An 11,093-nucleotide genomic window follows, 5' to 3' on the forward strand; every position below is an offset into this window, starting at 1 on the left:
TTTTTCCTTGTAGTGATGAGGTGTTTGGGAATTCCAAGCCGTGTCATAACAAATTTCTGTTCTCCACACTGTGCTGAGAACCCCCTTGCTGTCAATGAACTTTTCGACTCTACTGGCAAAACCCTGTGTGGAAAAGACAAATTATGGTAAGTGTGAAATAGGGCATTAGAGCTCCCTATGTTGTTGTGTGCTGTTTTAGATGTACAAGGAAGATAGAAAGACTCATATTAGCCTGCTAATGCAGCATTTCTGCATGTCCATTTCTTCAGATTTCAAGACTACTGCAATAATTCAGTAACTATATACTAATGGCAGCCACATGACTACTGAATCTACATGAAAAACTCATAAAACATACATAAGGACAAAACTACTTACGCTTTTCCTTTGCAAAAAAATAAGACCATCCCTCTTTGAGTAGTCCAAAAATACTAACTGGGCCATGAAACACAAGGGCTAAACCCATCATAGAGTTGAGCCATCATCTTCCATCCTCCATAACTTCGTTGATAATTGTGTTTGGTAGTTGGTTTTATGAAAATCCTTATCACTGACCAAAACTACTGTAGATGTATCCTCACAACTGTATCTATGATCCATGCTCTTAGTCTGGTTGGATGAGAATTTTAGCTTGTATTAAAGTATAGGCCTTAAGAGTTGTTGACAAAGTCTCTGATTTTTTACTTTCAAGAAAGAAGAGAAAATCTACAGAGAAGGACTAGGAGGATGATCAAGGGAATGGAGGCCAGATTTTACAAGAAGTTGCTAAAAGAGATTGGCTTGTTTAGTGCAGTACAATGAAAGATAAGAGGGGATATTCTTATTCTATATATATATATATATATATATATATATATATATATAAAAATAAATGGAGGTAAACTAAGGACGGGGGAAGAACTATTTGAGGTAAAGACAGGTTTTGGCATAAGAATGCATAGATATTAACTGGCTATGAATAAATTTAAACTGGAAATTAGAAGAAAGTTTCTAAACATCAGAACAGAAGGGTTCTTGAGCAACCTTCCAACATGGCAAGATGGGTGGGGTAAACAACCTAACCATAGATTCAATGGAGCTTAATCTATTTACATGAAAAGGTTTATATGAAAGGGGTGCCTGCAATAGCAGGCACGTTTACTTAGTGATTGAAGAAGTCTCTTACAATTCTGTGTTCCTACAGGGCATATCACTGCTGGAATGAATCCTGGATGGCTCGCAGAGACCTAGGTCTCTGCAGTAGTAACTGGCAATGTCTGGATCCAACACCCATGGAGTCTGGAAGAGGTGAATGAAGCCTGTATCCTGTATCCTGCATGCTTGTGTTCTTGAAGTAGTATAGTGAGCATTTAATGTTATGCCATGTTATGATATATTTACCTGTATATATCCTAGGTTCAGCTTGCTGTGGCCCTACCTCAATCAGAAGTGTTAAAGATGGAGAACTGGATTTGGACTATGATGGCCAACATATATTTTCTCGTCTGAATGCAAGCTGTATTGGTTGGCTTTCCAAAAACAGTGACAAGAAAGAAAAACTTTGCTATGATGCTTGGCTTTGTGGGCAGTGTGTTAGCACTAAGTCTGTTGGCAATGATTGTTGTGAAGATATCACTGGAGCATACAAATATGAATTTGGTATGGATCAAAGACTTTCACTGAATTAACAAATATTTGAAATGATTATATTCAATAATTACAAATGCATTGTTTGATTGAAAAAAAAAATTCCCCGTGCTAAATCAAAATGAACCTTTTGCAGATTAGTCTAGCTTTTGGGTAGAAGTCTGATTCTAGAGCAATGATTTTCAACCTGGGTGCTGCCAGATCCTTTGAAGGGTGTCACAAAGTGTGTGGAAATAAGCAGTAAGCTAAGCAGATACACTAGGCTCAGGCTTGTTCCTGCCTGGATGATCCCCCAACCCCTGTGTAAGGAGGTAAATACTGTAATCTATAAATTACTTTTTGAAATTGGGGCCCATTCAATTCACAAAAGTTATGGAGGAATGCTTCAAGTCTAGCGAGGGATGCCTTGAGTCCAAAAATGTTGAGAACCACCACTGTAGAGGCTTCTAGATATAATCTAAAATCACATGATCCATAGTTCTACTAGAGGAACAGAGATCATGTTTCTTTTTTAGAGATCTGGAAGCCGAACTTACATAACATCCTTCTTACATACTTAAGAACTGTCATTTATTCAGTCAGACCATGGGTCTATTTAACCTATTATCTTGACTCGCTCAGGGGAGAGTAAACAAAGACTGGCAATTATGCAGCCTCTTTGGCTTGGAGTAGTGTTGAACCTGTACACAAGCTTACTCATAGCTTGTTTGTCTCAGAAGTATCTGAGCACAAAAGTGGAATATGCACTCTCAACCTTTCTATGTAGCATATGCTGCCTAATTGCTGGTGATTAGATGTTTACAGAATGTGATTAAGTGGGCAGCAAGCTTATTTCTTTGGCAAAGTCTTTGGCAGGAAGGCAGTCTAGATATGATCCTGAAGCTGCTAATAGATTAAATATCTCTATTCTTCTTCAACAGGTTCTCTGAAAGGCAAAGAGGCATTTTACAAAGCTTATAGAAGAATTCACTCTGGATACTGCAATGCTTCTAACTGTCATATAGATAGAGATTTAGCAGCTCTCCAAAGCCCGTTCTTAAGCGATGCTGGTGTGAGCATGAGGTTTAAGATGGTTAATTGCCCTATGTATGGCCAAGATGTCCATCTTCATTGGTTGCTTGAAAATTTACGAAATGAGCCCAAGAACCTGAATTTCAATCTATGCACTCAGGTGTTAACACACAATGGATGTGCTCTGGATCAGTTCTGGAAGGAAAATATAAATGTTGCACTAGGTCCAAGGGAAGGTAAGAAACTTTAGTGGTAATATGCTTTTGCTGGTCCAATGTCAATGCTTTTTTTAGTTGCTTGTAATCAGGACTGATCCCAGTATCATGTCTTGTGAGATGCTTTTGAAAACTCTAGGGAATGAAATTAGTAAAGCTTGGTATTGTTTAATATTGGCAGTTGAGGTACCTTATTGTTACAGTGAAAACAGCTAGTTTACTGTGCGACTTGCACACTATTGAGTGATTTGTAGGATTTTTATTTCTGTTGGATGTAAATTCACAAGGTTTAGAAACATTGGTTAACATTCTGCAGAAAAGGACCATGGGGTTACAGTGGACAATAAGCTGACTATGAGCCAACAGCATGCCCTTGTTGCAAAGAGGGCTAATGGCATATTAGGCTGCATTAGTAAGAGCATGCCAGCAGATTGAGGGAAGTGATTCTTCCCCCCTGTTCTGTACTGGTGAGGCCACATCTGGAGTACTGTATCCAGTTTTGGGCTTCCTACTATAGACAGGATGTAGACAAATTGGAGAGAGTCCAGTGGAGGGCAGCCAAAATTGTGCGGGGGCTGGGCCACTTGACTTCTGAGGAGAGGCAGAAGGAACTGGGTTTATCTAGTGTGGAGAAGAAAAGACTGCTTGGAAATTTAATAGTAGCCTTCAACTACTTGAAGGGTGGTTTCAAAGAGGATGATGCTAGACAGTTCTCAGTGGTGGCAGATAACAGAACAAGGAGCAATGGTCTCAAGTTGCAGAAAGGGAAGTTTAGGTTAAATGTTAGGAAGACCTTTCTCACTTGGAGGATAGTAAAGCACTGGAATAGGCTACCCAGGCAGATTGTGGAATCTCTATCCTTCAAAGTTTTTAGACCTGGCTAGACAAAGCCTTGGATGGGATGATTAGTTGGGGACAACCCTATTTTGAGCAGGGGGTTGGATAATATGACTTCCTAAGGTCCCTTCCAACCTTAATTTATAGTGATTATATGATTCTATTATTCAGAAACTCGTTATCTTGAATCTTCAACTTGGATTTTAACATGAAGGTGTTTCCTGTTGTATCAGTGATATAACTACAGACAATAGTGTAACTGAGGGTGGGGGAGTGACCAGGAAAGCAGCTGTATGTTTATGGAGGGGCACAAAAGCAGCTGTTGTTGCAGTAGCAGGGGCATGATGTGCCCCAATCTTGCACACTACAGTGGCTATTATTAAAGATTAAATTAAATCTTACCAAGCTTTAATTTCAAAGGTTTGGAGATACTGATGGCCATCTTTGACCTAGAGGCTTCAAATAAGGAGAATCCTCTTGGTGAATAAAATTATATAGTTACAGATCCCTGAATGCATGAAATCGGCCACTGTGTATATGTGACTGTAGATATCAATATTTGCTAACAAAGGCATAACATTTTCATACAATGACAAAGTCGTTTTTTTTCTTGCCAGTCGAGCACAGAATGGAGGAGCAGGGATGATATATTAACTCAACTGTAATGAAAATAATTTTGTTTTACAGCAAAAACAATCCCATTACATATATCTTATAATCAATATGGCCATCATCTGGGTGATCACAACATTATGAGGTTGGTAGCTATCTCTGATCCAGAGTGTGGAGGAGAAGTTCTGGTGGTGAAAAGGGACATTGTGATCAACAGGCCTACTGTTGCTATTAAGGTAAAGGATTACAAGATAGTTCTGTTTCATATAGAGCGACTCATTGGGACACTCATTGTTCAAAGATACACAGGCACATGTGTGTGCATGTACTGTCAGCCCCTCTGCCTGCCTGCAGTGATGAAAAGTTCTTAATCTGTAGGACTTTTTTTAGGGTTAACATGTAGGGGGTGCACATGGCTGCATATGCACCCCCTGAATGTGGCGGTGCACCCCCTGCGAAAAGGCGCTGCTGATACTGCCAGCAGCACCTGCAGGCAGTCACCATTTGTTTGTTTGTTTGTTCACCAACTAGCAAAATACAGTCTAATATAAATGCTATATTTCTGAAAAGGTAAAAGATTAAGACTGTTTCTGTGTCTTTGACTAGCTCTTAGGTCTACCTAGGCTGAATGAACCATGTACTGCAGAAATCTCCTTCTGCAATCCCCTCCAGGAAGATCTGAAGAATTGTGTGCTGAACCTGGAAGGCTGTGGCTTATTCAAAGAGCCAATGACTGTTGAGTAAGTTTAACAGATTTTTAGGTGGGAAATTCATAGCCTCAATTTGACAATGGAAAATTTAAATATAATGTCATAGCTAAAAAGCCCTGAAAGCTGTTAAACCAGGCATATGTTGGAAGAAAGTGACATAATACCTGTGCTACTGTTGTGGAAAACTTGGATGGGATTTTGTTTTTTCTAATCCAGGGGTGGCCAATCTGAAACACAGGTGCCACAAGTGGCACAAGCAGCCTCTCTGTGTGGCTTGTAGCAGACTGCGGAGGGGATAAAAAGCACAGTAAGAAAGGAGGGAGGGTAGCAGAAAGCACAAAGCAGAGCACCAGTCTGGGTGAGAAAGGGATCAGAGTGGCACTCCTCAAGGGTGCCAACAGTTGGCCGCAGTTATTCCATGTCTCTGCTTTGATACCCTGAAGGGCATGTCCTCTAAAGCAGCAAAAACAGATCAGAGAATATAGAGAGGGGACAATATTAATGGTTTATTTTTCTTAAAACATAATTTAAAAGGTACAATCTGTATGGGAAATGCACTGTTTTCTTTGCCAGAAATGCTAATTGGATCCCTGCTGCTTGAGCAGGGCTTTTATTCATGGAAAGAATACAATAAGCCCATTGAATCTGTAGTTAATATCTCTCTAAACCTAGGTGAAAAAAGAGTCAATATATCCAAGATTCATTAGCATGCAGTTCATTCAACACTAGATAAAGGAAGGGGATTACTAATATGTTTTGTAAGGCCACAACATCTTAAAGGAAGGACTGCACTGAGTGCTTGCAGAATGCCATTTCATCTTAGAATAGATTAATACCTAGTTACTATCCATTGGTATTCTTGATTTTGAGGAGAAATTGAGAACAATTGGAATTATTTAGTCTTGACAGAAGACCATTAGGAGATATTCTAATTGAACTATATTAACTTAACCTAATAAAGCTCATTGATCTATTTTAGGTTATTGAAAAGACCATAACTAGAATATTAAGTTTAAATTGGAAGGAAATATGCTATATGTGTAAAGAGTTCAAGGTGTTATTTCACAGTATATGGTACATAGATCAGATGGGTTTCTATGGGTATTGAAAGAAAAGGTTATCAGCTTGTTGCTCATTTCCCCCAGTTCATCCTGAGGCTGAAGGAAATATTAATCATGCTTTTCATCATGTGATTTTCTTTTGGATGGGAAGGAAGAAAGGAATGTCAAACTGGAGTAAGGGTGGCAGGTTTTTTAAACTTCTCCAGTGTAAAACATTATACTTTGTTATACCTGCTATGTTTTAACTTTACAGAATGCCCCTCTATTCCAATGTCAACAGGCATAACAGGTGTACATATGCCCGGCATCTCATTTTGTCCATGTCTGCCCAAGCATGCCACCCTATCCATGCCATAATGTCTTGCTCTCTGTTTCTTCGAATAATGTCACTTTATGGGTGGTTCTGTGTTCAATCCAGCACACCTACAGGCTATGTATGTAACAAAGAACACTAATCTTTTTTTTTGTCTCTTCATTCAGTTTAGGAACCTTGGCTTCCAATCACCAAACACGGACTGTAGTGGAGTTTATACCCTATAGGCATGGTTGCCACCGGCTCTTAGCCAACTTTGCATGTCACAGGTTTGGTTACTGCAAAGGTTATGCCAGTGCTGATGTGTGTGATCCAAGGTGCAATTCAGTGTCCTTCCCTGTGTGCAACTCAGGGACTCTCCCAGTGTGTGACTCTGGCTCCCTCCCTCATGGAGATTCATATGTGGACTATATGTGCATCCCCATGTGCACCTCTGGGAATGGCTCTGGGAGCCAGCCCACATTTGACTATGTGTACCTCCCTGTGGGACATCCCCTGTGCAGTTCTTTGAGCCAGTCTGATTCTGGCTTCCATATTATATGTGACACTATGCCTTCTGCCATGAGTGCCCCCATGTTTCATTCAGTGAGTGGTTCTGTATCTGCCCCAGCATCCAGCCCCCTGTGCCGCCCAGTGACGCAGGTTGTTGGTGGCTCTGCTTCTGCTCCAATTCCTCACCCTGTCCAACCCCCAATGCCTTACTCTCTGTCTATCCCAGCAAACAATGCTATGTCTGCTCTGCTCTCACACTTCATGACTGGCTCTCCTAACAGTTCAGCTTACTACCCTGTTCACACCCCTGTGTCTCACAGTGTATCTGGCACTATGCCCACCTCAGCCTCCCATCCACCAAGTGCCCTGGTGTCCCATGCTGCTTGTAGCTCTGTGTCCACCCCAGCATCCCACCTCCTAAATGCCCCAGTGTCCCATGCTGCCTGTGGCTTTATGTCCACCCCAGCATCCCATCCCCTAAATGGTCCAGGGTCCCATGCTGTGTCTACTCCAGCCTCTCGCCCTATTTGCACCCCAGTGTCCCACGCTATGTCTACTCCAGCCTCTCACCCTATTTGCACCCCAATGCCCCATGCTATGTCTACTCCAGCCTCTCACCCTATTTGCACCGCAGTGTCCCACACTATGTCTACTCCAGCCTCTCGCCCTATTTGCACCCCAGTGCCCCATGCTATGTTTACTCCAGCCTCTCATCCTATTCGTGCCCCAGTGTCCCACACTATGTCTACTCCAGCCTCTCACCCTATTTGCACCCCCATGTCCCATTCTATGTATGGCCTTGCGTCCACTTCAGTATCCCACCCTTTGAGCATTCCAGTGTCCCGTGCAGTGCATGGCTCCATATCTAATGCAACATCTCGCTCAGTAAGCATTCCCATGGCTCGCTTTGTGGGTCCCTCTGCCCCTTCCCCAGTGGCTCGGTCTCTGTCTCACTCAGTGTGTGGCCCTCACTGGGGTCCCTTAGGCAGTACAGTGTCCCGCTTTGCTTCACAGTCTGCATGGGTCTCCAGAGCAGCCCCCGCATCTCGCTTTCAATGTAGCTCCAAATTACGCTCTGCATATGGCACTCAGTCCCGCTCTAAGTCCCGTTCTGCATATAGTGCTCTGCCCCACTCTGCATCCCGCTCTGCATATGGTACTCTGACCCGTTCTGCCTGGAACTGTACTGTCTAGGCTACTATGGACACAACTACATTGGTAGACCAACAAAGACTTAAGCAAATAAAGCAAGGCTTGTTTGAACTGGGAAGTGTACTTACACCAAGACATACCATGCACTGAGGGAGAACAAAGTGTGTGGTTCTGGGACATTCATACACCCATCTGCAATATGCCAGGAAACAGAGGACCTCCAGCAGCAGAGAAGGGCATTTGATATTGTGCACAAACTAGAAAGTGATACTGTGGTAAAAATGAGCAAGCTCCCAACTTGGAGCTAGAGGGCTTTACAGTCACAGAACTTGGATTCCATCAGTCAATCAGATTGCTCTTTCAGTCCAAGATATTTTATGAACAGTTTTCTCTCATCTTCCTTTTCTTTGATTAGCAGTTTGCACTTCTCACCTAGTTGTTGGTCCTGCTGAGCTATACTGCTTATGCCAAATCACTGTTTTACATAAAATGCATCAATCTCAGGATTATTCAAATAGATGTAAAATATGATAATACATCAGTGACAGAAACCATGAGCTCCCTCAGGTCTTGCTTAGCAGGCATTGGACCCTGAACTGCTGACTTGTTATGTTATGTATCTATTTTTATGCTACTATATTCCCTTGTTTATCAGGCTTTGAAAATGAGGGTGGTTACACTATAAACTCATGGGCTAAAATCAAGCCTGCTTCATGTTAACTGAAATCAAAAGAGTTATTTCACATTATCATAATTTAGTATCATAACTCTTGATGTATTCCAGTCCCAGTGTCAAGAATCCAATGTGTCAAATTAAAAAGGCTGCAGTATTCAGCAAACAAATTATTTAATTACTTCAGACTTTACAAATGACTTTATGACTTCTATATTGTGCATACCAATGCAGCTATTCTAGTGTGTATCATAGGCATTTAGGTTTATGAGCTTGAACTTAATAGCTAGGGACATTAATTGCATAAGCTGGTATAAGTGATCAGATACTGGTTCAAACAACAGAAATTCAGTGCACATAAATTGCTTTCAAAGTGGTTGAAACCAGTTTAAGATAAACCTGGAAGGATGTAGTATCAAAGTTAACTGATCTAGGTTTATTGAACCTCTGTTACAGATCCCCTCCAGTTTCAAGTTAACTCTTAGTCCTCCAGCTTCCAAGGATGCTTTTACTTCCCCTGCAAGCCCCACCTCACAGGGCGTGGGGGTTAGCTTTGGCCCAAGATATCTGCTGCAGCTGAGCAGGGAGGTGTGCTCTAGCTCCCCTTGTCTTCTGGCCTGGGCCACTGCAAACATGGGGCTGCATTTCCAGAATCAAAAGTGAATGACTGTTCACTTACTTATTGGTCCAATCTATGCAACTTAGATTAACCTGCAAAGGTTGAATTAATTCAGCCTTGGTCTTTTTGACTGGCTGTACATAGCCAATGAGTTCAAGTAAAGACAATTCCACCAAAAGGCTTGAACTGAGGAAAGAAATATGATGCTTTCCTTTGTTTTTGTTTGTTTGTTTGTTTTACTTAAACAGTACACTGAGAAACTGAGGAGGTTGTAAATAGTATGGTACAGCTACTTGAATCCTTCTGCATCATTTCACTACTGATCTCTTCCCACAAATTTTGGAATACAAGTCATCAAGGTACAAATTACCCTTGCCCCATGTCCAGACTTTGGTGTGATTTCTTTGTGTGTTTTCATCTTAGGAGAACATTCGTGTTGCTCAGTCATCTCCCACTCTGTCCCCTTCATACTTTTTCTTTAGTGTGAGATGTGTCCCATTTCTTTGTGAGCCGCAGCTTTCTTTTTGGACAGACCACTAAAGTTTTGTGGGAAAGAATTTCTAGAGATTCTTGGTGCTGTAGATTCCAAAGTATATATTACTTGCAATATTACTATCTCTAGCCCAACTCTCCATGTGTTTTCAGAAGATTTCACTCATATTTTGGGAATCTAACAAGATATGCAACTAGCTTAGATGTATGAACAGTGTAGAATAACTCTTTGTCTAGCAATTCTCAACTGGGGTTGTGTGACATGCATCAGGGCTCTGCACCACATACATTCTTGCTGCATTAGGTTCTGATGAGCCAAATCAAGTAGGGCCTGCCTCAGGCTGTAGCCCTTCCCATTCTAGCCTTCCCACACCCCTCCCCATGCTCCTCTTGGAAACTGAGGAGTATGGGACAATGCTATCTGTATGCTTCTCTTTCTGGAAGAAGTCTGGGGAGCCAGACCAGATAGGGCTGTAGCACAAGGCAGCTCCTGCCTGCTTTAGGCTGATCAGAGAGCCACAGTGCAGGAAGAGCATGCACACATGCCACAGCCATTCCTGGGCTGACTGTATAGCAGGCATACAGGGCAATTTTATGAGGACGCTGTAGCACCTGGTTGAAAAGCAGAGAGGTAAGTTCTCTACTGAGGGTGCCACCATGTTAAAAAAAAAAAAAAAAATTGCTGGAGTGGTGCCCTGACTCTGAACAGATTGAGAACAACTGGTTTAGGATGCAATAATAAGGGAACAGAAATTCTGTATTTGCCAGAAAAAGAGCTCGTTGCTGGGTGCTATAATGGGGTAGGCATGATTCACTGACTTGTTTTTAATGAAGTTTCAATTACCTGTATTGGATTTTTTACTGAAATTTTCTTTGCATGACTGACAATAAAAAAACAAGGTTAAAAAGAAAAAGAAAAAAAAATCCATAATTGTGTGGTACTTTTAAGAGCTTTCCAAAGAACATTGCTGAGAGATTTGGAACTGTGTATTCTTTTCCCCCCACTAAAAATACATTATTTACTGTATTTGCTCAAATATAAGATGACCTTCATTATAAGACTACTCCCCAATAATTAGATTCTATACCTGCATAATTTATAAATTTGTTATATTTTTCCAGATATAGCATCTAATAATTGGGGTTTGTTTTGAACTTGTCCCTCTCGCACTAGGAAAATAAATCAAGTGGGTCAGGTAGCCCCCTTGCCTTCTTTCCCCGACCTCCTTACTATTGGATCCTGCTCTTCCTGAACACATGGTAGTGAATGGCATATTTAA

At 41.4% G+C, this 11,093-nt stretch overlaps 1 protein-coding gene across 1 annotated transcript in view; it reads left to right on the forward strand.

Moving 5' to 3' along the window:
* Nucleotides 1-9,063, forward strand: part of LOC109302827 (protein-glutamine gamma-glutamyltransferase 5-like) — a 30,072-nt gene extending 21,009 nt beyond the window's left edge. Inside the window, exons 9-13 of the mRNA XM_019524696.1 lie at nt 1,396-1,638; nt 2,547-2,873; nt 4,377-4,537; nt 4,908-5,041; nt 6,553-9,063. Coding sequence (XP_019380241.1) covers nt 1,396-1,638; nt 2,547-2,873; nt 4,377-4,537; nt 4,908-5,041; nt 6,553-8,071 — 2,384 coding nt within the window. The 3' untranslated portion in view covers nt 8,072-9,063. The remainder of the gene's footprint in view (nt 1-1,395; nt 1,639-2,546; nt 2,874-4,376; nt 4,538-4,907; nt 5,042-6,552) is intronic.
* The last annotated feature ends 2,030 nt before the right edge of the window (nt 9,064-11,093 follow it).

The sequence above is a fragment of the Gavialis gangeticus genome, unplaced genomic scaffold, assembly GCF_001723915.1.
Source record: "Gavialis gangeticus isolate Ggan-Ray unplaced genomic scaffold, GavGan_comp1, whole genome shotgun sequence".
Taxonomy (NCBI): Eukaryota; Metazoa; Chordata; order Crocodylia; family Gavialidae; genus Gavialis; species Gavialis gangeticus.